At 49.2% G+C, this 23,741-nt stretch overlaps 1 protein-coding gene across 1 annotated transcript; it reads right to left on the bottom strand.

The window, feature by feature from the left end:
* Positions 1 to 2,008: 2,008 nt before the first annotated feature.
* On the bottom strand, positions 2,009 to 23,389 carry LOC115645111 (pituitary homeobox 2-like). The gene is made up of 3 exons (XM_030549512.1): positions 23,317 to 23,389; positions 5,395 to 5,609; positions 2,009 to 4,275 (listed from the first exon to the last, which is right to left on the bottom strand). Exons 1-3 carry the CDS (start codon positions 23,363 to 23,365, stop codon positions 3,775 to 3,777), a joined length of 765 nt encoding a protein of 254 aa, XP_030405372.1. The 5' UTR covers positions 23,366 to 23,389; the 3' UTR covers positions 2,009 to 3,774.
* Between the last annotated feature and the right edge of the window lie 352 nt (positions 23,390 to 23,741).

Genomic DNA, 23,741 nt, shown 5'->3' with positions numbered 1-23,741 from the left:
AGCAATTATTCAGACATTCGTTCAAATTAGAGAAAACTGTCACAGCTCCTAGACACGCATCTCAGATTTTGCCAGCCAAATCTGCTCTCCTACATTTTTCATCAGGAATAAGACGCTGATCATTTCTGCCCAAGCGACTCAATGCAGCGTCTGGGAGATCGCAACCTCTTAAGTCACCAGTGAGCTGCTGCCGAACAGGTAAAACAGTCAGCAATCCCCATGTCACGGTGTATTCCTTGCTCTCTCACAAACCTCATGCAACCTCATGACCCAGGAATTGCCCAGAATCCACATGTTGGCAATTCTAGCAGTGCACGTGTTCCTTTTCCTTCAGCCGTCCAGGTACCTGCGCTGTCTGGTCCAAACCCCCATGCTGTGCGTCTTGGGAAAGACCACATTCATCTGCCCTCAGATCAGAAAGTAGCAACTTGCGTTCCGCCCTCCAGGGACTAGTAAAATACACATTTTCTCCAACAACCAATCCAAGGTTTGATTACCATAGGCGCTGACTCTGTGGGTGTTCCAGCCCATGGAAAAAAATTAGTGAGTGCTTAGCACCCAACAGCAGCGAATCTCCCTGCCCTCTCCCTCCCCCTCCAGCACTTCCCGCCACCAGCAGCCCCATTGATCAATTCCTTCTTCCCAGTGCCTCCTGACCACCATGGATTAGCTGTTCTGTGGCATGCAGGAGGCACTGGGAGGGAGGACAAGGACCGGGGGAGGGGGTGGAACTGAAGTGGGAAGAGGTGGGGATGAGGCAGAGCAGGTATGGGGACTTGGGGGGATGGGTGGGGTGGGGGCAGGGCCTGAGGTGGAGTTGGGACAGGAAGAGGCGGGGTGGAGGTGAGGGCTTGGGGGAAGGGGTGGAGTAGGGGCGGGGCCTGGGATGGGGATGGGACATGCTCAGGGGAGGGGTGGAACTGGGTGGGAAGAGGTGGGACAGGGGCAGAGCAGGTGCAGGAAGAGGCGGGGCGAGGGCGGGGGTTGAGGGAAGAGATGGAGTGGAGGGGGTTAGAGGAGGAGGTGGAATAGGGGTGGGGCCGGGCATTGAGCTCTCCCGGGAAAAGGAGGAAGCTGGTGCCTGTGGTGGGGGGAGCTGGCTGGTGGTGGGTGCTAAGCACTCATTAATTTTTTCTGTGATATGCTCACATCTTGAATACTGTGTGCAGATGAGGTCACCCCATCTCAAAAAAGATATATTGGAATTGGAAATGGTTCAGAAGAGGGCAACAAAAATGATTAGGAATATGGAACAGTTTCCATATGAGGAGAGATTAATAAGACTGGGACTTTTCAGCTTGGAAAAGAGACAACTAAGGGGGAATATGACAGAGGTCTGTAAAATCATAACTGGTGTGGAGACAGTAAATCAGGAAGTGTTATTTACTCCTTCTCATAACACAAGAACTAGGGGGCACCAAATGAAATTAAGAGGGAGCAGTTGAAAACCTTTAAAATGAACATAAGAAAGTCTTCTTCACTCAATGCACAGTCAACCTGTGGAACTCCTTGCCAGAGGATGTTGTGAAGGCCAAGACTATAACAGGGTTAAAAGACACCTCACTTGTTTACCCCCTTTTCCAGATCATTTATGAATATGTTGAACAACACTGGTCCCTGTACAGCCCCATGGAGGACACCACTATTTACCTCTCTCCATTCTGAAAAATGACCATTTATTCCTACCCTTTGTTTCCTGTCTTTTAACCAGTTACTGATCCATGAGAGGACTTTCCCTCTTATCCCATTACAGCTTACTTTGCTTAAGAGTCTTGGGTGAGGGACCTTGTCAAAGGCTTTCTGAAAATCTAACCACACTATATCCACTGGATCCCCCTTGTCCACATGCTTGTTGACGCCCTCAAAACATTCTAGTAGATTGGTGAGGCATGATTTCCCTTTACAAAAACATTTTGGTGCTTCCTCCTCAAATCATGTTCAGTTATGTGTCTGATAATTGTGTTCTTTAATATAGTTTCAACCAGTTTGCCCAGTAGTGAAGTTAAGCTTACCAGCCTGTAATGGCCAGGATTGCCTCTGGAGCCTTTTTTAACACGAGCTGTGTAAACGTTCCCACTTAGTGCTTGGTGCTTGGGGTCTGACACCTCCTCCGGCTAGGTTTCAGAGCACAAACAGTAACCTCTACCCGCTATTTTCAGCCCCAAGTGTGAGTCCCAGTCCGTAGGCCCAGGCTCTGAGACTTGTTGCCGCTGGGTTTTTGCAGTGCAGCTGTACCCTCAATTCCCAGCCCTGGGTCTTAAACACTATCCCCTACCACTTTCCAGAGAAATGAGGTGAAAACTGGCTAGCCAGGGCCCCAGGCAGGGTGAGCGGGATGTGTTCAAGTTCCATCCCTGTTTCCTACAGCCATTGCTGGAGAGCACCCTGTCACTTGGCTGCTCACAAGGCAGAGCTCGTGGGCTCTGGAGGGGGCACTGATGCGTATGTGGGCTTTTGAGAGAGGGGGAGATACAGGGGAACTATTTGAGCATGCCCCAAAATCCCATGGCAGTAAGTCCTGAAATGAGAGGAATTCAGCTATGGTGAGCCATGCACCAAGGAGTCCTGGGGGGTCTCCTGGGAGTTGGAATTGGAAAAGGCAGACCAGTCTGTTCCGCTCTCAGGAGGATGGGACATGAATTGATATCATAATGGTGATGTGGCCAGATCCTGTACAAACTCTGGCTCAGATCTGAAAGCAGGCTTGCACCGACTTTACAAGGCCAAAGAATAGTTTGCACCTAAATTCTAAGATTTTAAGAGGAGAAGGAACTGCTGTGAGTATCTAGTGAGTCTGCTTGTCCTCCTGCATAACACAGGCCAGAGAACTTCCCTGCATCTGGTTTGCTCGCACCCAGCTTGCCAAGCTATCCAGATCACTCTGTATCAGTGACTGTCCTCAGCGAGATTTACCCCTCCCCCAATTCTGATGTCATCTGCACCGACAATATTACACCTTCCTCCCAAGGATCCCAAAGCATGTTACAAGCATGAATTAGTCCTCTGGTGAGGCTGGTCAGCACCATTACCAACATTTTACAGGCAAGGAAACTGAGGTGCAGGGCGGGGACGGGATTTGCTCATCGTCACATGGTAAGGAAATGCTAGTGTTGGAAATAGAATCCAGGGCTCCTGGTCTATCCGCTGGAGTCCAGACACACCATCCCTGCTCCTCAGCTCACCCTCTGGCACTCCCTTCCAGCGCGAGGAATGGAATTCGCCAAGCTCCCTGCTCTAGCCACAGCCTGAGTCCAGAGTCTCTGTTTCATTGGCAAGAGCTGGAGATCATAATGCCACCAAGTGCAGAACTCAGTCAGACAGCTTCATGCCCTACCCTGTGCCTGCTGAGCAGGCTAGTCCCATAGCCCTGCGTCCAGGCCTCTCCAGGTCTCCTCCACTCCTCTCACAGGGGGCTTTGTCTCCCAAGAGTCTGTTACTTGTTTGGGATCTGATATGGTGCTTTCTGCAGTAATTTAACCCAAATTGCTACACTTTGCCTGCAGTGAGCTTTGCCTGGGGCCAGATCTACAGGTCTTGAGCTAAGCCACAATCTTTGGGGCTGCTCATAGCCTTTGGCACTCCCTGGGCTCCCTGAGCTAGGCACTGGCAGAGGGAGGTGGGGTGCATGGGCTTTGAGGGCAGCTCTGGTGCGGTGGAGGGCACTGTCCCAGAACTGGGGAACCCCCCTCCCTCCACACTGTCCTTGGTGAGAGAACCCTCCACCCCTCTGTATGGTCTGGAGAGGAGGCTGGTACCGGTGCTCTGGGGTCCCCTTCATATGGGCCTGTCCAGTGTGTACTGGCAGGAGCTGGGGCTTGTGGCTGGGCGTGGCAGGACCTCGAGGCCAAGGGGCTGGGGCTGCTTTGCCTGGAGTCTCACCCCTGCCAGGCTTGCGTTGCAGGGGTCCCTGGACATGTAAGGCAAAGCTTCAGGTCCACAAGTGGGGGTGGGAGACCTGGCAGGGCCAGCCAGGCTGTTGAAGTTCTCCAGGGCCGGGATCCTGGGCATGGAGGCTGTTGACACCCCCGGGAACATGGCTTGTGGGGAGAAGGAATTGAAATCCATTGCACTGAAGAGCTGGAAGCCTTTGCCGGGGAGGGGGCTGGCCTGGAAGTCCTTGGGGGCCCAGCTGTTGTAGGTGTAGCTGGGGCAGAGGTCTTCATACGGGCCCCTGGGCAGAGCATTCAGCTGGGGGCCAAAGCCCCCCTTGCACAGCTCGGTCTGCAGGTGCCGCTCCTTCTTCCGCCACTTGGCTCTGCGGTTCTTAAACCAGACCTTCAGAGAGAGAGAGTGGCGAGGGGAGAAAAACCTGCTTTGAGCTCAGTGTCACAGCAGCCAGCATTGCAGCTAGTCAACCTGCCTCCCACTTCTCAGCAGCTTGTGCCGTCCCTGCCTCAGCCAGGACAGACTCACGGGCATCCCCAGCTGGGGGCTGTTTGGTGGGACTCGGCCCAGCTGCTAGCAGGTGAGCCCAGATCCCCCAAAGCACCCTCCTTCCCCAGTTAGCAGAGGGACCAGGGACTAAATGACCCCTGGAGGCTGAATCCCTGTCTCCAGTACAAGCATGGGGCTTGCCCGGGCATTGCAGACATGGTCCCTGCTCGGTGAATAAGGCTCTAGGGATGCCTAGCTGGCATCTTCGCAGCACTGTGTGGCCCCATCCAATCTGGTACCAACTTTCTGAGCTCAGTGGAGCTGCACCGGCTCACACCAGGTCTGAATCTGGCCGTAAACAGCAGCCATAGTCACCCCAGCACCTGGAATGACCCAGACAGTTTTGTCTCCCTCTGTGACGAATTCCTATGCCCCAGTACGGGGGTCTGTCCCGAACCCACAGACTCACTCAGCCCCTGTGATGAGCTTTGCCAGTCTCTGCCCATGCAAGCCCTCCAAGCTGCACACAGGGCTGGGAAAGCCCAAGATCTGTGGCACCAGAGGGATTATGGCAGCATGGCAGGAGTCAAAGGGCTGCCCCTGCATTCCACTCGAGCCCCCGGAGACATGGATAGGAATTGCTTCCTGACTCGACAGGAGTTGCTGAGAGATGTCCTCTTCCCACTGTTACCAGGCCTGTACAGCAAAGGGTTCCTGGCCCTGCTGTTAGCACTTGTAACATACTGGCACAATGTGCACTGTATGCTTCTGTAGTGGAGGACCTCCCAGAGGACAATGGTCTACTACGGCTACCAGCTAATGGAGCAACTCCTTCAGCATATGACTGGAATTCTGTGCTGCCACGCTACTCTGGAGGCTCTCACACAAACCCCACTCATCTGAAGGCCCTGCTCTGTAAAAGCTACATTTGGAGGGGAAGGCAGACCGTAGGCTGAGCCATTTCAGCCCATCAGGCCTGGACTGCCCCCTGCTGGAGTATCTGAGGAGGCGCCTGCTTACCCTGATCCTGGGTTCCGCCAGGTTGGTCCAGCCTGCGATCTTCTCTCTGGTGCTCATGTCTGGGTAGCGGTTGCGCTGGAAGGTGGCCTCCAGCTCCTGCAGCTGCTGGCTGGTGAAGTGAGTCCTTTGCCTCCTCAGCTTCTTCTTGCCCGGGTTCAGCTCCTCTTCGCCGCTGGAGCCGGATGACTTGTACCGCGAGTTCTCTCCATTCTCTGCTGCAGAAAGCCAGAGGGAGAAGGGGTTCAGTGGGAGAATCACCATGTGGGCGAGCCCAAAGCTAAACACAGGAGGCCCTGCAGCATGAGCCAAGGAGCCTGGGGTGCTGTCACAGACCCCAGGCCCCTGAGGATGGGCCCACAGGGGACGTGTCACGCATCCCTGAGTTCCATTAGCACATACAGCACTGGAGTGTCCTTCTCTGCCATGACAGCAGGGCTCACTCAGGCCAGCAGAGGCTTCGGAGAAGAGGGCAGGGCTTGTGGTTATGGAATGAGTCTGAGAGCTGGGTTGAGCCTTCTGCTGGGTCAACCTCCCACTCCCAGAGGCAGGGGCAGGCACACACACACACCTCGGAAAGAAGTTATAGCCAGGTCTGTCAATTAATCGCAGTTACCTCAAGCAATTAACGCAAAACCAATTAACTAGATTAAAAACATAGTCATGATTAATAGCGGTTTTCATATCACTGTTAAACAAAAATATGACACCAATTGAAATGGATTATTAATATTTTGGGATGTTTTTCTACCTTTTCAAATATATTGATTTCAATTACAACAGAGGATGCAAAGTGTGTAGCATTCACTTTATATTAATTATAAACATTTGCACAGTAAAAAAAAAGATATGGTATTTTTCAATTCACCTCATGCAAGTATTGTAGTGCAATCTCTTTATCGTGACCCTGCAACTTACAAATGTAGAATTATTATTTTTTTACATAGTTGCACTCAAAAACAAAACACCTTAAAACTTTAGAGTCTGCAAGTCCACTCAGTCCTACTTCTTGTTCAGCCAATTGCTCAGACAAACTAGTTTGTTTACATTTATGGGAGATAATGCTGCCCACTTCTTAGTTACAATGTCACCTGAAAGTCAGAACAGGCCTTCGCATGGCACTGTTATAGCCGTTGTTGCAAGGTATTTACGAGCCAGATATGCTAAACATTCGCATGCCCTGTCATGCTTCGATCCCCATTCCAGAAGACGTGTTCCATGCTGAATTGGAATTGATGTTCTGCTATTGTTTAACAGTGCGATTAAAACTGTGATTAACTGTGACTGTTTTTTTAAGTTTGCAATTAATTGGGATTCCTTTTTAAAATCGTTTGACAGCCCTAGTTTTAACCACAACCCCATGGCCAGCTCTCTAACGCAGAGGACACAGGGCAGAAGAGCTTGGAAGCCAGCAGCTTCAAAATCGAACACTGCAGGGATGGAAGAATTGTATCAAAAAGAAGATTGAGAGGTGACTTGATTACAGCGTATGTAGATGGCAGGTTTATATAATTTTTGGTGGTGCCCAAAATGGTGGTGCCCTCCCACCCGCTCCTGCCCTGTAAGCCGATATAAAATGAAGCTACAAAGCATCGGCACCACAAGATTACAAGGGTCAATTAAAAGTGGAAAGTCAGAAGCAGCACTTGCCTGCTTCAATATACGGTATTATATTTTGTTGCACCTGTTGTTGCACCTGTTGTGACAAAGTGGGAATGTTCTTAATGTTTTCTCTGAATACTGTGTGGGTGCCTCAGTTTCCCCTGCAAGGTGCCAACTGAAGGCGTTGGGGACAAAGAGATCAGGTGGCCTCCTTGTCCAGAAGAGACACAAAGGCTAGAGGAGGGAGTGTCAGTCTGGAGCTGGCTGGGGAAATGGGGAGAGGCCCAGAACTTGGGTCTAGGCTCCCCACCCTCCAAGATGGACCTGACTGAGGGGTCCTGTTTTCTGTACCTACAAGCTCTGTTTTAGACTGTGATCCTGTCATCTAATAAACCTTCTGTTTTCCCGGCTGGCTGAGAGTCACGTCTGACTGCAGAGTTGGGTGCAGGGACCTCTGGTTGCCCCAGGACCTGCCTGGGCAGACTCGCTGCGGAAAGCGCACAGTGTGGAAGGGCATGTTGAATGCTCTGAGGTCAGACCCAGGAAGGTGTAAGCTTCTTGCCCTGGAGACAGTATGCTCAGAGAGAGGACGCTCCCCCAGAGTCCTGACTGGCTTTGTATGGAGTAGTTCCAAAGCATCCCAGCATCCCCTTCCACACCATGCGCTGCCTGGAAGTCCGCACAGGCACTGACACTCTCTCCTCTGGCTTGTCTCTTTTCCAGGCATTAGGAGGTGACCTGATCTCTTTGTTCTCCAACTCCTTCAGTTGGTACCTTGCAGGAGGGCAGCCCAGGCCATCAGCTGCCCAGAGACAGGGTTTCGGCCATTCTCTGTGCAGATGGCATCACACTGGCACTCAAGGGCTCTACAACAATCACACACCCTTATCCCACCATCTAGAGCCTTGAGAAATGCATAGGGGAAACTGAGGCACTCACACAGTATTCAGAGAAAACATTAAGAACATTCCCACTTTATAACACCTGTATATGACTATATACTTTAAAGGGTGTAAAATAATCAAGTATTGTGCTAAACACAATGATGATACTCCAAACTGACCACCAAATTTAAGTTGCACATTTTTCCCCTCAAGTGAGGGCTCTGGGGTGGGGCAGGGGATGAGGGGTTCACAGTGCAGGAGGGTGCTCAGGGTTGGGGTGCTGGGGGCGCAGGCTCTGGGGTGGGGCAGGGCTGGGGATAAGGAACTTGGAGTGCAGACAGGCTGCCTGGGGCTAGGGCCAGAGAGGACTCCCCCCCCTTACTGGCAGTAGCAAGCTCCAGGGGAGGGACCCCTTATCTCTTCCCTCCCCCACCCGGCAGCACACTCACTCTGCACCATGGTCACTGCCCATGCTCCTAGGGACTCTCAGGTCCAAAAAGTCCACTCGCCTCCCCTATGGTGGGTACCGGGAGGGGGGGGGTTGCCATCATGTGTGGCCTCCCCTGCTGCTGCCCCTCACCATAGCCTCACTGGGGATGGGGGATGGGACTTCCCCTTGCCCAGCATGGGGCAGGAGTGAGGACTGCAGGGTGGTGGCTGGGGGGGAGTAGGGTGTCACAAAATTCACCCAAGCCCCAACTGCTCAGGTCTAGGACGCTCCCCTCCCCCATCTCACCTGTGGTGGGTGGATGGGTGGGGGCTGAGGGGCAGGGGGAACTGCCAGCACATGTGGCTTCCTTCCTCCCCTGCTGCAGCCTGCTGCCCCTCACCCTTGTCTCACTGGGGCTGGGGCTGCCCCTTGCCCAGCATCAGGCAGGAGTGGGGGCTAGAGGGGGAGGGGGTGGATCACAGGGTCAGACCTCCCCGAAGCCCCAGCAGCTGCTCAGGTGAGTGAGGTCCACCCCAGATGTCCACCTCCTGGCCGGAATCCTCCTTGGCGTCTGTTCCAGGTGGGTGCCGGGGGGGGGGGGGGAGAGAGCTCCCAAGCACATGCGTGCCTCCTCCCCCCTTCTCTCTCCCCCTCCCCCTCCTGAGGTGCTCCAACAGGCTGCCGGCTGCTGATCTCTATAGCCTTAGGCAGAAGCAGCAGGCAGCACAAGGAAGGGAGAGAGGCACAGGCTGTTTGTTTTAATTCAGGTAGGGAAGCTCCAAGGCGGGGGGAGGGTGGGGGCAGGGCCTGCTCCAGACAGGGCCAGGAGAGAAACCCAGCTCCAAATATTGGCGGAGCACAGCCCTCAGCCTTGAATATTCCTGGTGCTCGAGCACTTTGAGCCCGTATAACCTGCCACCCCTGACAGCGTATATGTAGATGGGGAGGAAATACCAGGCACTAAAAGGCTCTTTCGTTCAGCTGAGAAAGGCAGAGCAAGACCCAGTGGGTGGAAGCTGAAGCCAGACACATTCCAATTAGAAAAAGCACCAATTGTTAAGAGTGAGAGGGAATGAACTCCAGCTCCTAATGGAAGCCTGGCTGCCTTTCTGCAAGATGTGTCAGTCAAACACATGTCATTGGGCTGAGTGCAGGGGGACATTGTCTGGCCTGTGCTATATGGGGGCAGACTGGATGATTTAATGGTCCCTTTGGAGCAAGCCTCACCCTGGCACTGGCACCTGCTGCAGCGGTGATGCAGCAGCACCAGTGTGCTGTCCTGAGGAGAGAGACGGCCAGTGAGGGCAGCTTGAGCTGAAGAGGGGGCGAAGAATCAAACTGATGAGCTAGTGGATGAACCAGAGTGTGGATTGGAGGTGAGGTGATCAAATAAAGACGAGCAGGAGACTAGAGTAGGGCATGGGAAGTGAAAAGGAGGAAAGAAGGAAAATAGGGAAAGTTTCAGGTCAGGAGAAGCAGAAAAAAACAGACCTGGACATGTGAGCAGACACGGTGAGAGAAAGGAAGTAGAAGAAAATAAAATCTACAGACTCACCGGGGAGAATATCCAGGAAAAACCCTGAAACTGGTGAAAAAGGAAATTGATCAAAAAGCTGTTAGATATAAACAGGTCCTAAAACCAGTAAAAAAGATGCCCACCCAGAGAGGACCTAAGTCCATGAACAGAGAGAACGACGTTTGAACAGCTATTGACAGACCAAAGGTGCCTAGTGGACAAACGAGCGCGCAGCAGATGACAAAGCCCTGCTCATGGATGAACTCACTGCAAAGAGGTACAACCCCAGGACCTTCGAATCTAAGGAGCATGTCAAGGCGAAGAGAAGCAAAGAGCAGGATGGCAAGAGTGGCACTGGAGCTACGGCCAAGGAGGGGAAAAGCTGATTCTTCTCTGAAGTGATACAGTCTATTTTGTTGAGTAATCTCTTGTTTGTTAGTACCAGTGTGTTTGGCACTAGCTGCTCAGTCAAAGGTTACTGAGTTGGTAACTGAGAGTTTATTATTTTATGTAGTAAGTCGTTGGGAATGTCCTACATTATTTATCCTCCTCATACAATTTGGGGGTTTTCCCTTAAAAAGTTCGACAACTTTAAAATCACCCCTTTTGTCTTGGTTTGCCTCTGCCTTGCCTCCCTGTTAGCACCGCCGAGCCTAGCTGGGTCACTGCACCTGCTGGCCTTAAATGCTATTAATCTAGACAGAGAAAGAGATTCCCTACCAATAGAATGGATGGATCTAGCTTTGCAGGGACTTGGGGTTTCCTCCAGCTCTTAACCTACTGGCTTCCCCACATGCTCCACAGACTGATCATTTCCTTCCTCCAGGATGAGGGTGGTTTGAAGCCATGAAGTGGCCCTTCTCCGGCTGAGTGACAGTGCAGGTGAGCCAGCCGTCCTGCAGGCAGGATGCTCACATGTGCAAAGGCTCCTAGTGTAGTAGAATGCTAAACTGTGTTATACTGTTCAACCACTAGGTGGCAATGTGCGTAAAAGACCTCATTTAAATGAACCTCAGACATGCCTGGCAGAGCATTAAAGGATCTTATGATGAACACATGTAGTGTGTACAAGCAAGCTCTGTAGCCAGTCCATATCTGGTACAGGACTATGACATGGTGTCAGGAGTAAACTAAGAACAGAAATAGCAGGAATACAGCAAAAAAGGTTGCAAACAGAAGGAACAAAGCAGCAAAGGTTGCAGGATCTTATCAGCATGCCTTCACCGCCCCTCTGCAGTGCCCCCAAGAATATCAACTCCAACAAACCTTCAGAAGAGACAGACAGGAAACAATGTTTTGCAAGATTTAGCACTGCTATTCAACTCCACAAAGAAACTGGATATAGAGATATCGTCTTTAATATATGCTATGGGGAAGCAGGCAGACCCTATCTTTAAATGGTTTGACTTTACTGAGGACACAAGTCACAAAGATGACTGTGAAAAGGTTCTGGCTATGTATGATGCATAATTTATACCTCATATAAATGGGGTTTGTGAATGTGCATGTTTTCATCAGAGAATTCAAGAATGAGGGGGAAATGTTGAATGTTTTATAAGAGCTCTGCATACATTGGCTGAAAACTGTGATTCTGGGGATGCAAAACATGAAAATATTGTTGACAGGCTGGGTATTTCACAGCAGTTACAGTTGAAGAGAGATTTAACCCTACATACAACTATGCCGGTAGCAAAGCAGTCAGAATTAGTCAAACAGAACAAAGGGCAGGAGCAACTTGAAAAATCTGAAATTAGCTGAAAAACTACAAACAGACACTTGAATGTTAAAAGTCAAGATCATAAAACCCCTGAGGCAAGGAGGGAGAACTTCCAGGCTAAGAGGGACCAATTCCAGCCTACATGCACAAGGTGTGGAAAAAGTTATATCCCAAGAGATGATACATGTTCAGCCAGAGGCAAACAGTGTAATAAATACATGAAACATGGACATTTTGTAGTTGTTTGCTGTGTGAAAGCAGTCACAGAGTTGATTCATATTACAGACAATCAAGAGCCATTATTTCTGGGATTTGTCTCTGGTGATGCCATAGAGCCTGCCTGGAGAGTGAAATTGAATAACGATGGCAAGACTATTGACTTTAAAACTGATTCAGGAGTTGATGTCACAGTCAACTCCCAGAGCTGAAGTCACCTAACACAGCCCTGACTTGCCCTGGAGGGATTCTGAATTGCATGGACTAGTTGATCACAGAAACAACCTACAAAGACAAAAACTATGAATTCAGAGTGTATATGATCAAGGAACCACAGACCAACAGCCTTCTGAGAGCCACAGCATGGACTCCATGATGGGCCTAGTGAGAAAGGTGGAAGAACTTGAGAGAGGATTTCATGATATTGGACTTTTGAAAGGACATCCAGTACAACTCCACTTAAGAGACAATACTGTACTATGCAGTGTACGGACACCTCTACTGGAGAGACTTTGGAAGAGCCTAGCTGCAGATTCATGTGAATTCAGTGAATCAAAGGATTTTATGATGAACACAGGTGGGGTTTATAAGCAAGCTCTGTAGCCAGTCCACATCTGGTACAGGAGCATGACGCTTAGGAAGGCCAGATTTTCTCGTGGAAACAGGGTCCTGGGAATCGGGATTGTAGGCCCACCTCAGCACCCTGTGATTCAGAATTCCTGGGTTCTGTCTGCAGTTCTGCTACTGCCTCACTCCATGACCTCAGGCATGTCCCTGCCCTTCTCTGTGCCTCAGTTTCCCCAGTTGTGAAATGGCTGATGATAATCTAGCAAATCACAGGGCTTGGATTGTCTGTGGCTTTCTTTGTGGGATTTGTTACTCTCCCATCCCAAGTCTAGGGCTCAAATGATCCTCAAAGCAAACATGGCAGAGTTGCCCACTGCAGAAAGCTATCCCCCTCTGAGAAGCCTAGTGTGGGGGTGAGTTTGCTCTCAATTTAGCCCAAGCTGAGGGGCTTGCAAACTACAGGCAATCTTTCAGCCCAGCCAGGACAAGGGTGGAACCCTAATGATGCCCCTATCTCCCAGGCCAGTGTAGAATGAACGTATCCGTTGTCGGCTGGGAGAGCTTGAGTGCTTTGGGATCCCCAGATGAAAGGGCTAGGATGGAGATGGGCAAAGTGCTGCTTGAAATGTCCACCCAGCCTCTGCTGGGGGTCCCTTGGCCATATCTCTGGGCAAACAGGATGTCTTCTCTTATACCAGCCTTACCGTCAGCAGGTGCAACCCCACTGGCTCCAGAGGGGTGACACTCCATCTCACCAAGCTGGGTCTCAGCACAGGGCTGTGTTGGGCTGCAAGCACTGGGCACAATGCCCACAGGCAGAACACTTCTCCCACACTTCGTGCAGCTGCCCTCATCTCCTGGCCTGGCTCTGCAGGGCTCAGGCCATGTCCTTGAGCAGGCATTGGGTGGTGGATGGCAAGAGCAGGGAGGAGTAGGAAGCCAGGGGAACCCACATTAGCTTGGCACCTATGCCTTGATCAGCTAGAGAGCGGATCTCCGACCACCGTCTGGGCAGGCGAGAACACTGGTACTTGGCACTGCAAAGGGCAGCACCTTTACTAAAGTGGTTCAGAGGAGCGACCCTACAGAGTTTGCTTGCCTGTGTCCAAGGGGCTGTGGTAGGGCTTATTGGCAGCAGGAGGCCTAGCCAGGTATCCTCAGGGAGAATTATAGTGAGGGGCAGGGCCCAAGAGAAAGGAGAAGAAAAGGGTGAAGGGGGCAGCATCGGCCCGTTTGTTGGCTTGTCCCAAGGGTTTTGCATGGGGAGTTTCTAACAATTAGTGTTACTGGTCCCAGTTCTGAAACGCTCACTCCAGCCAACCAGTCACTGACTCCAGGAGAGGATTCTACACAAAGGGAGATAACAGGATTGGGCCAGTTAACAATACAGTCTCTGTTAATACCCATCTGGTTCCGTGCTCCATTTCTAGGATGTGGTCCTGCTTGCTCATACCGCCAAGGAGAACACATGCTACCACCGGTAACCCTCACAGGTGGAGCTGCTTCCAGTTGGTGTAACAGTCTCTGGGAAGATCTACCAGGATCGGGCTGTGCCCCAGGGACCTCTGGATGCCAGTGGGCACGGGAGTACATGGCGGGACAAGTATCGGGGGTAGCCATGTTAGTCTGTATCCACAAAAAGAACAAGGAGTCTGGTGGCACCTTAAAGACTAACAGATTTATTTGGGCATAAGCTTTCATGGTTAAAAAACTCACTTCTTCAAATGCAAAGCTTATGCCCAAATAATTCTGTTAGTCTTTAAAGTGCTGCCGGTCTCCTCATTGTTTTTATGGGGGGACAGGGATCCCTAGGTTCACCAAAAGAATATCATGTAAGGTCTCTACGGAAAGCATGTGTCATGCTGATCATCATACCCACTGCAGGATGTACATATGGATGTTATGTAAGGAGTTATGGATATACCCAAAAATTGTGTTCTTCAAATCTATGACTAAGGACTGGTCACCAGAAAGATGTAAAGCAGGTTTTCTGTCAGGCAAGAAACATTTCTCTGTCCATCTGTTCACATGTAAATCCAGGGTTATGTGGCTCAGAACAGGCCTCCTTTGGCAGTCTATGCTGGGGCTAATGAAGGCAATTTGCAGAGAGATTTAAGGAAAAAGTGAACCAGCAGAGGAGAGCCCGATTGGGAAGGACATAAGGACATAAGAACATAAGAACAGCTGTACCGGGTCAGACCAAAGGTCCATCTAGCCCAGTATCTGTCTGCCGACAGTGGCCAATGCCAGGTGCCCCAGAGGGAGTGAAGCCAACAGGCAATGATCAAGTGATCTCTCTCCTGCCATCCATCTCCATCCTCTGATGAACAGAGGCTAGGAACACCATTCTTTACCCTTCCTGGCTAATAGCCATTTATGGACTTAGCCACCATGAATTTATCCAGTTCCCTTTTAAACATTGTTATAGTCCCAGCCTTCACAACCTCCTCAGGTAAGGAGTTCCACAGGTTGACTGTGCTCTGTGTGAAGAACTTCTTTTTTTTTTTTTTAAACCTGCTACCTATTAATTTCATTTGATGACCCCTCGTTCTTGTATTATGGGAATAAGTAAATAACTTTTCCTTATCCACTTTCTCCACATCACTCATGATTTTATGCACTTCTATCATATCCCCCCTTAGTCTCCTCTTTTCCAAGCTGAAGAGGCCTAGCCTCTTTCAGCTTTCCTCGTATGGGACCCTCTCCAAACCCCTAATCATTTTAGTTGCCCTTTTCTGAACCTTTTCTAGTGCTAGAATATCTTTTTTGAGGTGAGGAGACCACATCTGTACACAGTATTCGAGATGTAGCCGTACCATGGATTTATATAAGGGCAATAATATATTCTCAGTCTTATTCTCTATCCCCTTTTTAATGATTTCTAACATCCTGTTTGCTTTTTTGACCGCCTCTGCGCACTGCATGGACATCTTCAGAGAACTATCCATGATGACGCCAAGATCTTTTTCCTGACTCGTTGTAGCTAAATTAGCCCCCATCATATTGTCTGTATAGTTGGGGTTATTTTTTCCAATGTGCATTACTTTACATTTATCCACATTAAATTTCATTTGCCATTTTGTTGCCCAAGCACTTAGTTTTGTGAGATCTTTTTGAAGTTCTTCACAATCTGCTTTGGTCTTAACTATCTTGAGTAGTTTAGTTTCATCTGCAAACTTTGCCACCTCACTGTTCACCCCTTTCTCCAGATCATTTATGAATAAATTGAATAGGATTGGTCCTAGGACTGACCCTTGGGGAACACCACTAGTTACCCCTCTCCATTCTGAGAATTTACCATTAATTCCTACCCTTTGTTCCCTGTCTTTTAACCAGTTCTCAATCCATGACAGGACCTTCCCTTTTATCCCATGACAGCTTAATTTACATAAGAGCCTTTGGTAAGGGACCTTGTCAAAGGCTTTCTGGAAATCTAAGTACACTATGTCCACTGGATCCCCCTTGTCCACATGTTTGTTGACCCCTTCAAAGAACTCTAATAGATTAGTAAGACACGATTTCCCTTTACAGAAACCATGTTGACTGTTGCTCCACAGTTTGTTTTTCTATGTGTCTGACAATTTTATTCTTAACTATTGTTTCGACTAATTTGCCCGGTACCGACGTTAGACTTACCAGTCTGTAATTGTCGGGATCACCTCTAGAGCCCTTTTTAAATATTGGCGTTACATTAGCTAACTTCCAGTCACTGGATACCAAAGCCGATTTAAAGGACGGGTTACAAACCTTAGTTAATAGTTCCACAACTTCACATTTGAGTTCTTTCAGAACCCTTGGGTGAATGCCATCTGGTCCCAGTGACTTGTTAATGTTGAGTTTATCAATTAATTACAAAATCTCTTCTAGTGACACTTCAGTCTGTGACAGTTCCTCAGATTTATCACCTACAAAAGCCAGCTCAGGTTTGGGAATCTCCCTAACATCCTCAGCCGTGAAGACTGAAGCAAATAATCCATTTAGTTTCTCCGCAATAACTTTATCGTCTTAGCGCTCCTTTTGTATTTCGATCGTGAAGGGGCCCCACTGGTTGTTTAGCAGGCTTCCTGCTTCTGATGTACTTAAAAAACATTTTGTTATTACCTTTGGAGTTTTTGGCTAGCCGTTCTTCAAACTCCTCTTTGGCTTTTCTTATTACACTCTTGCACTTAAGCTGGTTGTGTTTGTGCTCCTTTCTATTTGCCTCACTAGGATTTGACTTCCACTTTTTAAAGGAAGTCTTTTTATCTCTCACTGATTTTTTTAGATGGTTGTTAAGCCACGGTGGCTCTTTTTTAGTCTTTTACTGTGTTTCTTAATTTGGGGTATACATTGAAGTTGGGCCTTTATTATGGTGTCTTTAAAAAGGGCCCATGCAACTTGCAGGGCTTTCACTTTAGTCACTGTACCTTTTAACTTTTGTTTAACTAATCCCCTCATTTTTGTATAGTTCCCTCTTTTGAAATTAAATGCCACAGTGTTGGGCTGTTCAGGTGTTCTTCCCCCCACAGGGATGTTGAATGTTATTGTATTATGGTCACTATTTCCAAGTGGTCCTGCTATAATTACCTCCTGGACCAACTCCTGCACTCCACTCAGGATTAAATCTAGAGTTACCTCTCCCCTTGTGGGTTCCCGTACCAGCTGCTCCATGAAGCAGTCATTTAAAGTATCGAGAAATTTTATCTCTGCATTTTGTCCTGAAGTGAAATGTTCCCAGTCAATATGGGGATAATTGAAATCCCCCACAATTATTGGGTTCTTAATTTTGATAGCATCTCTAATTTCCCTTAGCATTTCATCATCACTATTACTGTCCTGGTCAGGTGGTCGATAATAGATCCCTAATATTATATTTTTATTAGAGCATGACATGTCTATCCATAGCAGTTTTGTGGAACATGTGGTTTTGCTTAAGATTTGTACTTCATTTGAATCTACATTTTCTTTCACATACAGTGCCACTCCTCCCCCTGCACGGCCTTTCTGTCCTTCCGATATATTTTGTACCCCGGAATGATTGTGTCCCATTGATTGCTCTCAGTCCACCAGGTTTCTGTGATGCCTATTATATCAATCTCCTCCTTTATCACAAGGCACTCTAGTTCACCCATCTTATTATTTAGACTTCTAGCATTTGTGTACAAGCACTTTATAAACTTGTCCCTGTTTATTTGTCTGCCCTTTTCTGAGGTGCCAGATTCTTTTTTATGTCACTGTTTATCATCTGATCTGGCCCTTACATTATCCTCTTCCATCCTCTGTTCCTGACTATAACCTGGAGATTCCCTATCATCAGACTCTCCCTTAAGAGAAGTCTGTGTCCGATCTACATGCTCCTCTGCAGCAGTCGGCTTTCCTCCATCTCCTAGTTTAAAAACTGCTGTACAACCTTTTTAATGTTTAGTGCCAGCAGTCTGGTTCCACTTTGGTTTAGGTGGAGCCCATCTCTCCTGTATAGGCTCCCCCTATCCCAAAAGTTTCCTCAGTTCCTAATTAATCTAAACCCCTCTCTCTACACCATCAACTCATCCACGCATTGAGACTCTGAAGCTCTGCTTGCCTACCTGGCCCTGCGTGTTGAACTGGGAGCATTTCTGAGAATGCCACCATAGAGGTCCTGGATTTCAGTCTCTTCCCTAGCAGCCTAAATTTGGCCTCCAGGACATCTCTCTTTCCCTTCCCTATGTCATTGGTACCTACATGTACCACGACCACTGGCTCCTCCCCAGCACTACACATAAGTCTGTCTAGATGTCTCAAGAGATCCGCAACCTTCACACCAGGCAGGCAAGTCACCAGACGGTTCTCTCGGTCATCACAAACCCAGCTATCTATGTTTCTAATGATCGAAACTCCCATTACTAACACCTGCCTTTTCCTAGCAACTGGAGTTCCCTCCCCCAGAGAGGTAACCTCAATGCGAGAGGCAACCTCAGCACCATCTGGAAGGAGGGTCCCAACTATGAGAAGGTTTCCTTCTGCTCCCATTGACTGCTCTGCTTCCCTGGGCCTCTCTTCCACCTCAACAGTGCAGGGGCAGTTTGACCAGAGGTGGAACAATTCTACAGTGTCCCGGAAAGCCTCATCAACATACCTCTCTGCCTCTCGTAGTTCCTTCAATTCTGCCACCCGGGCCTCCAAAGTCCGTACGTGGTCTCTGAGGGCCAGGAGCTCCTTGCACCGACTGCACACATATGCCACCCTCCCACAGGGCAGGTAATCATACATGCTACACTCAGCGCAATAAACTGGATAGCCCCCACTCTGCTGCTGGGCTTCTGCCTGCATTGTCTCCTAGTTAATGGAAGAGTGGTTTAAAGAAAGGGGTTTTGGAATATGGTTTGGATTATAGGTTTTAAGGGGACTACAGGGGAACAAGGGACCCCCCCGCCTTCCCAACTCCCTTGCAAAACTCCCTGTTAGCAGCCCCTGGTCGCTTGTGCACAGCTTTATAAAGCCCTGGCCTGAGTTAATGCCCCATCTACTGATTAAGTTTCAGCCAATTACCAGAGGCTTCGAGCTTTCAAACCTTCCTTTGAAGCTCACGGCCTTCAACTGCCAGCCACAGTTGAAGGACAATGAAAATTTGGGGGTATCACTAGGGGGTATGGCGGTACACCCTCCTTCCTTCCGAGAGGATAAACTGTCAGCGCGCTTGATCTTCTGAAGGGGGGATCTCAGCCAAAGTGGTGGAAAATGCTGGGGAAAGCACTTGGGGTAAACTGTCCTGTAGGAGTCAGGGGAATGTCTTGTCAGTTAGGCCCTAGGAAGCATGTGATGATTTTGTGTTCTATGTTTCCCACATTCTTACTCACAACCACTTGAATCTCTGCTCTTTGCTAATACATGTATTTGTGGTTTCACTAAACCTGGCTTTCCGTGCTGTATGTTAAGTAGAGCTGGGGTCCCGAGCTGAGTCTTGCAAGCTGGGGTGTGCTGTTCCTGTGGGAAGAGCGGATCTGAGAGTTCTGCAGTAGCTTGGGGCCTGGGCACTTTGGAGGCATGCTCAAGAGACTCAGGGTTTGTGATGTGCCTATCGTTACCCGTACGGAGAGTGGGAGGCCTGGGAGGCTGTACTTGTGCTGCCGGAGGCTGGTGGGGACAGGCGCTGAACCTGACGTCTGCTCACAGCCAGCGAGGAGACTCCTGTTAGGAGTGTGTTGCTATCTGCAGCCCTAAAGTAAAAGGGCCAGACTACACCACCAGCTTGAAAATGGATTGTGATGCTTAAATATGAGGTGGTGTGATATGTACAGATACACACTATAACCGTATACACTGCACCATGTCCATATATATTACCTGGGAGTGCCCCCAAGGCTCAATCATAAAACTATATTCCTCAGTCAAAGTTCCAGACCTAACATAAGAACATAAAAACGGCCATACTGGGTCTCAGACCAAAGGTCCATCTAGCCCAGTATCCTGTCTTCCAACAGAGGCCAATGCCAGGTGCCCCAGAGGGAGTGAACCTAAGTGATCTCTCTCCTGCCATCCATCTCCGCCCTCTGACAGAGTCTAGCGACACCATTCCTTACCTATCCTGGCTAATAGCCATTAATGGACTTAACCTCCATGAATTTATCCAGTTCTCTTTTAAATGCTGTTATAGTCCCAGCCTTCACAACCTCCTCAGGCAAGGAGTTCCACAAGTTGACTGTGCGCTGCATGAAGAAGAACTTCCTTTTATATGTTTTAAACCTGTTGCCTATTAATTTCATTTGGTGGCCCCTAGTTCTTGTATTATTGGAACAAATAAATAACTTTTCCTTATTTACTTTCTTCACAGCACTCATGATTTTATATACCTCCATCATATCTCCTCCCCTCCCCCCTTCGTCTCCTCTTTTCCAAGCTGAAAATCCTAGCCTCTTTAATCTCTCCTCATAGGGGACCCATTCCAAACCCCTAATCGTTTTAGTTGCCCTTCTCTGAACCTTTTCTAGTGTCAGTATATCTTTTTTGAGATGAGGAGACCACATCTGTATGCAGTATTCAGGATGTGGGTGTACCATGGATTTATATAAGGGCAATAATATATTCTCCTTCTTATTCTCTATCCCCTTTTTTATGATTCCTAACATCCTGTTTGCTTTTTTGACCGCCTCTGCACACTGCGTGGACATCTTCAGAGAACTATCCACAATGACTCCAAGATCTTTTTCTTGATTGGTTGTAGCTAAATTAGCCCCCATCATATTGTCTGTATAGTTGGGGTTATTTTTTCCAATGTGCATTACTTTACATTTATTCACATTAAATTTCATTTGCCATTTTGTTGCTCAAGCACTTAGTTTTGTGAGATCTTTTTGAAGTTCTTCACAGTCTGCTTTGGTCTTAACTATCTTGAGCAGTTTAGGATCATCTGCAAACTTTGCCACCTCGCTGTTTACCCCTTTCTCCAGATCATTTATGAATAAGTTGAATAGGACTGGTCCTAGGACTGATCCTTGGGGAACACCACTAGTTACCCCTCTTCATTCTGAGAATTTACCATTAATTCCTACCCTTTGTTCCTTGTCTTTTAGCCAGTTCTCAATCCATGAAAGGACCTTCCCTCTTATCTCATGACAACTTAAGAGGCAACATTCCCAGGCCCGCCATAAGGGACTAAAAACAATTGGAAAATAAAATCTGTCCACCAGTCGTAAGCGGGAATTGTAGACTAAGGGACAGATGGGGCATGAATATGCGGATGGTAAAGTAAGGTGACCACATAACAGGGTTTAGCCCACTGGGTCATCTTCAGTCCATGCGTTATGACGGGATGACGGGCAAATATCCTCCCCATGAAAATAAAAGGTGGGGACATATAGTAGAAAGAGAGCCTGAGACATGATGAGGCCTTGTATCAGAGGCCCGGTGTGAGGCCTGAGGCCTGAACTAAAGTAGTGGTCAGGTCTTGCTAATATAAAGCAAAGTGAGGAGAAGTCAGGCTGGGAGCGGAGTCAGGCTCACAGAACCTGGCAAGCACAGGGCTGGCATTGCAAACACACACACGCTCCTGAGACGTGCTAGGCACAGGACACTCACGCAAACACGTTCCACAAGAACACCCCGATACAGGGTCATGATGTAAACACACTCCCTGAAGATGATACAAGGACACGCCACCCCCACCCCCTCCCAGGTCTGGATGACAGCATGATGGATGGAGATGTTTTGAGCAAACCAACATGTACAAGGTAAAGGGTGGTAACTAACCATGTCAGAGGGGCAACACGTAACTTGTTTGTGTCGGGGTATAAAAAGGAGTGTCAGAGGGAGTAGCAGGGAAGGGAAACTCCTGCCATTCACTAAGCTGTGTCCATTGCAACAAACATACTTGTGCTAGTGTAACTGCAGACATTGACCTGGGGAGCTAGGATCATGCTTCGCTGACAATAAACCTGGTCGGGTGCCTTCACTACAAAACCAAGTCTTGTGGTCTTATTGGGCAGTGTGTTTGGAGCCTGCTATCCAGGCTATCTGGCCAGAGCCAATGCAGCACGCAGAGAGAACAAACACACGCAACCAACAACTAACAACAGCGAGGTGCCCCACAACCCTGGACACCCCCGGGAAGCATCACACCAGCCCTGATCCTGGAAGGAGTGGAGCCTTTTTATCTGCATGCTGTCTGCTTGAGTTGTGATGGACTTAGAGAGGGAGGAATGTGGTTTAAACCAGAATGAAAGCATCCCAGCAGCCGCTAAGGGAACTCCAGGCTTATGCAGCACATTTGCCTTCGGGGAGGGCATCCGGAGGGAAACCCTGCCTTTTCCAGACCTCGCTTTGAAAAGAAAAGTAAAAAAAGTGCAGAGATCAGAAAAATGTGCAGAAATTGGGGCCTTAGGATGAACTTCCCAAGGAGTTTGTGTTCTGCTATTTCTCTGTTAAAACTATTACTAATTGCCAGGACTGCTGCAAAATGAGCAAAAGAACGAAAAACATTTTTTTCCCAAATATGTTCCTAAATTTTTAAAAAATCCTCAAAACTAAAATGAAACTAAAATGTTCCACAATGAATGTCATTTAGAAAAGGGACTCGTTTTCAGCCAGAAAGAAATGAAGGAAAATGTTGAAGCTTCTCTAATAATAACGCCTGGTTTTCCCGGGGGAGCGACATTAACCCTGTGCCTTTTCTCCCGACCGACTCCAGCCTGAGCACTGTTCTCAGCCCATCACAGTAGCACCGAAATGGGGGATTCATGCTGAACCCGCAGCTTTTGGGATCAAAGGCAAAGTGCGGCCTGGGGGGAGCCTTTGCCTTTGCCATTCTGCTTGCCTATACCAAGTTGACAGTTTCCATTAGGGATGGGATTTTATAGTGCTGTGGGTACCCGTACAGCCCCTGGTGTGGGCACAATTATCCTGGCCTACGGTGCTGTCCTCCACCCTCAATGCAGAGGAACGAGTCTCCTAGCATAACCCCTTGCTAACAGTGTGCACTAGGAGTTGTGTGTCGTCACAGCCATACAGATTTTGTGTCTGCACAGGCCTAATGGCGCCATTGAAATCTCAGCCTCAGGGGCCAGAGCTTCAGCTGGTGTAAATGGAGCGATGCTGATTTGCACCCTCTGGTCCAAGCTATGCAGTGAACCTGCAGTTTTGCAGGTTTCCTTGGCCCCCTTGCCTGCCTCATCAGCATTAAATGAAACCTGGAGGGGTTGGGCTTCTCCTAGAGTGGGGTGGGAGCTTTCGAGACAACCCACTGGGTTCCGGCCAAGCGAAGGCAGCAGGAGCTCTGCTGTGCAAACCAAACACTCCACGTTACCGGCAGGAGGGAATTCGGCCCAGCAAGGAAAGTGCTGGTGACTTGACCTCCCTGCGGGAGGGGTGGGGACAAGTGTTCTGTGCACTGAAACACAGACGGCTCCCGTCGATGTTTCCACACACACCCCCACACTGCTCCTCGAGCCTGGAGAGAGCACCCCCAAACCCAGGAGCTCTCGCTCCAGCCCCAGTCCCCCAGCCCTGAGTGCATCCCTTAGCTCACCCTGTTGTTCCTTACCTCCACGCTCAGTGCCGGGGAGCCCCGCTGAGGGCAGCAGCGCCGACATGCTCCCCGGTCCGGGGCAGTGCCCTTACAGAACTCCCAGAGCTTGGGAGAGGAATCCAGCGGACTGGCTGCCGGTCCAGGAGGGCCTCAGGCGCTGAGCTGATGTGCCGGGCAGAGGGGATTAGCAGTCGACTGACATGGCACGGGTGGTGTGAGCCGTCCACAGGGATCTCTCCATGCCTGCCAGTTATCTGACAGACAGAGCTGCTCCTCTCCAGCGAATAAATAAACCGAGTGTCGCCAACCACTGGCCAGAGGGATCAGGTTCCCTGACCTCACGCGCCCCCCAGCGCCACGTGAGGCTTGTTAGAAGGTATCTGGCTCCCTGGACCTAGCAATTTAGCCTGTGCCCCCCTTGTCCATTGATTTCCCCTTCC

Source organism: Gopherus evgoodei, chromosome 2 (genome assembly GCF_007399415.2).
Source record: "Gopherus evgoodei ecotype Sinaloan lineage chromosome 2, rGopEvg1_v1.p, whole genome shotgun sequence".
Classification (NCBI taxonomy): domain Eukaryota; kingdom Metazoa; phylum Chordata; order Testudines; family Testudinidae; genus Gopherus; species Gopherus evgoodei.
The sequence above is the reverse complement of the archived record's forward strand: the minus strand, read 5'-3'. Positions and strand labels throughout refer to the sequence as shown.

Excerpts from the sequence above, each read along its gene's own strand:
- LOC115645111 (XM_030549512.1), bottom strand. The coding sequence starts at position 23,365 with ATGTCGGCGCTGCTGCCCTCAGCGGGGCTCCCCGGCACTGAGCGTGGA. Across the intron at positions 5,610-23,316 it reads CCCCGGCACTGAGCGTGGAG|CAGAGAATGGAGAGAACTCG; the intron begins GTAAGGAACAAC and ends GGCTTTCTGCAG. Across the intron at positions 4,276-5,394 it reads TGGCGGAACCCAGGATCAGG|GTCTGGTTTAAGAACCGCAG; the intron begins GTAAGCAGGCGC and ends CTCTCTCTGAAG.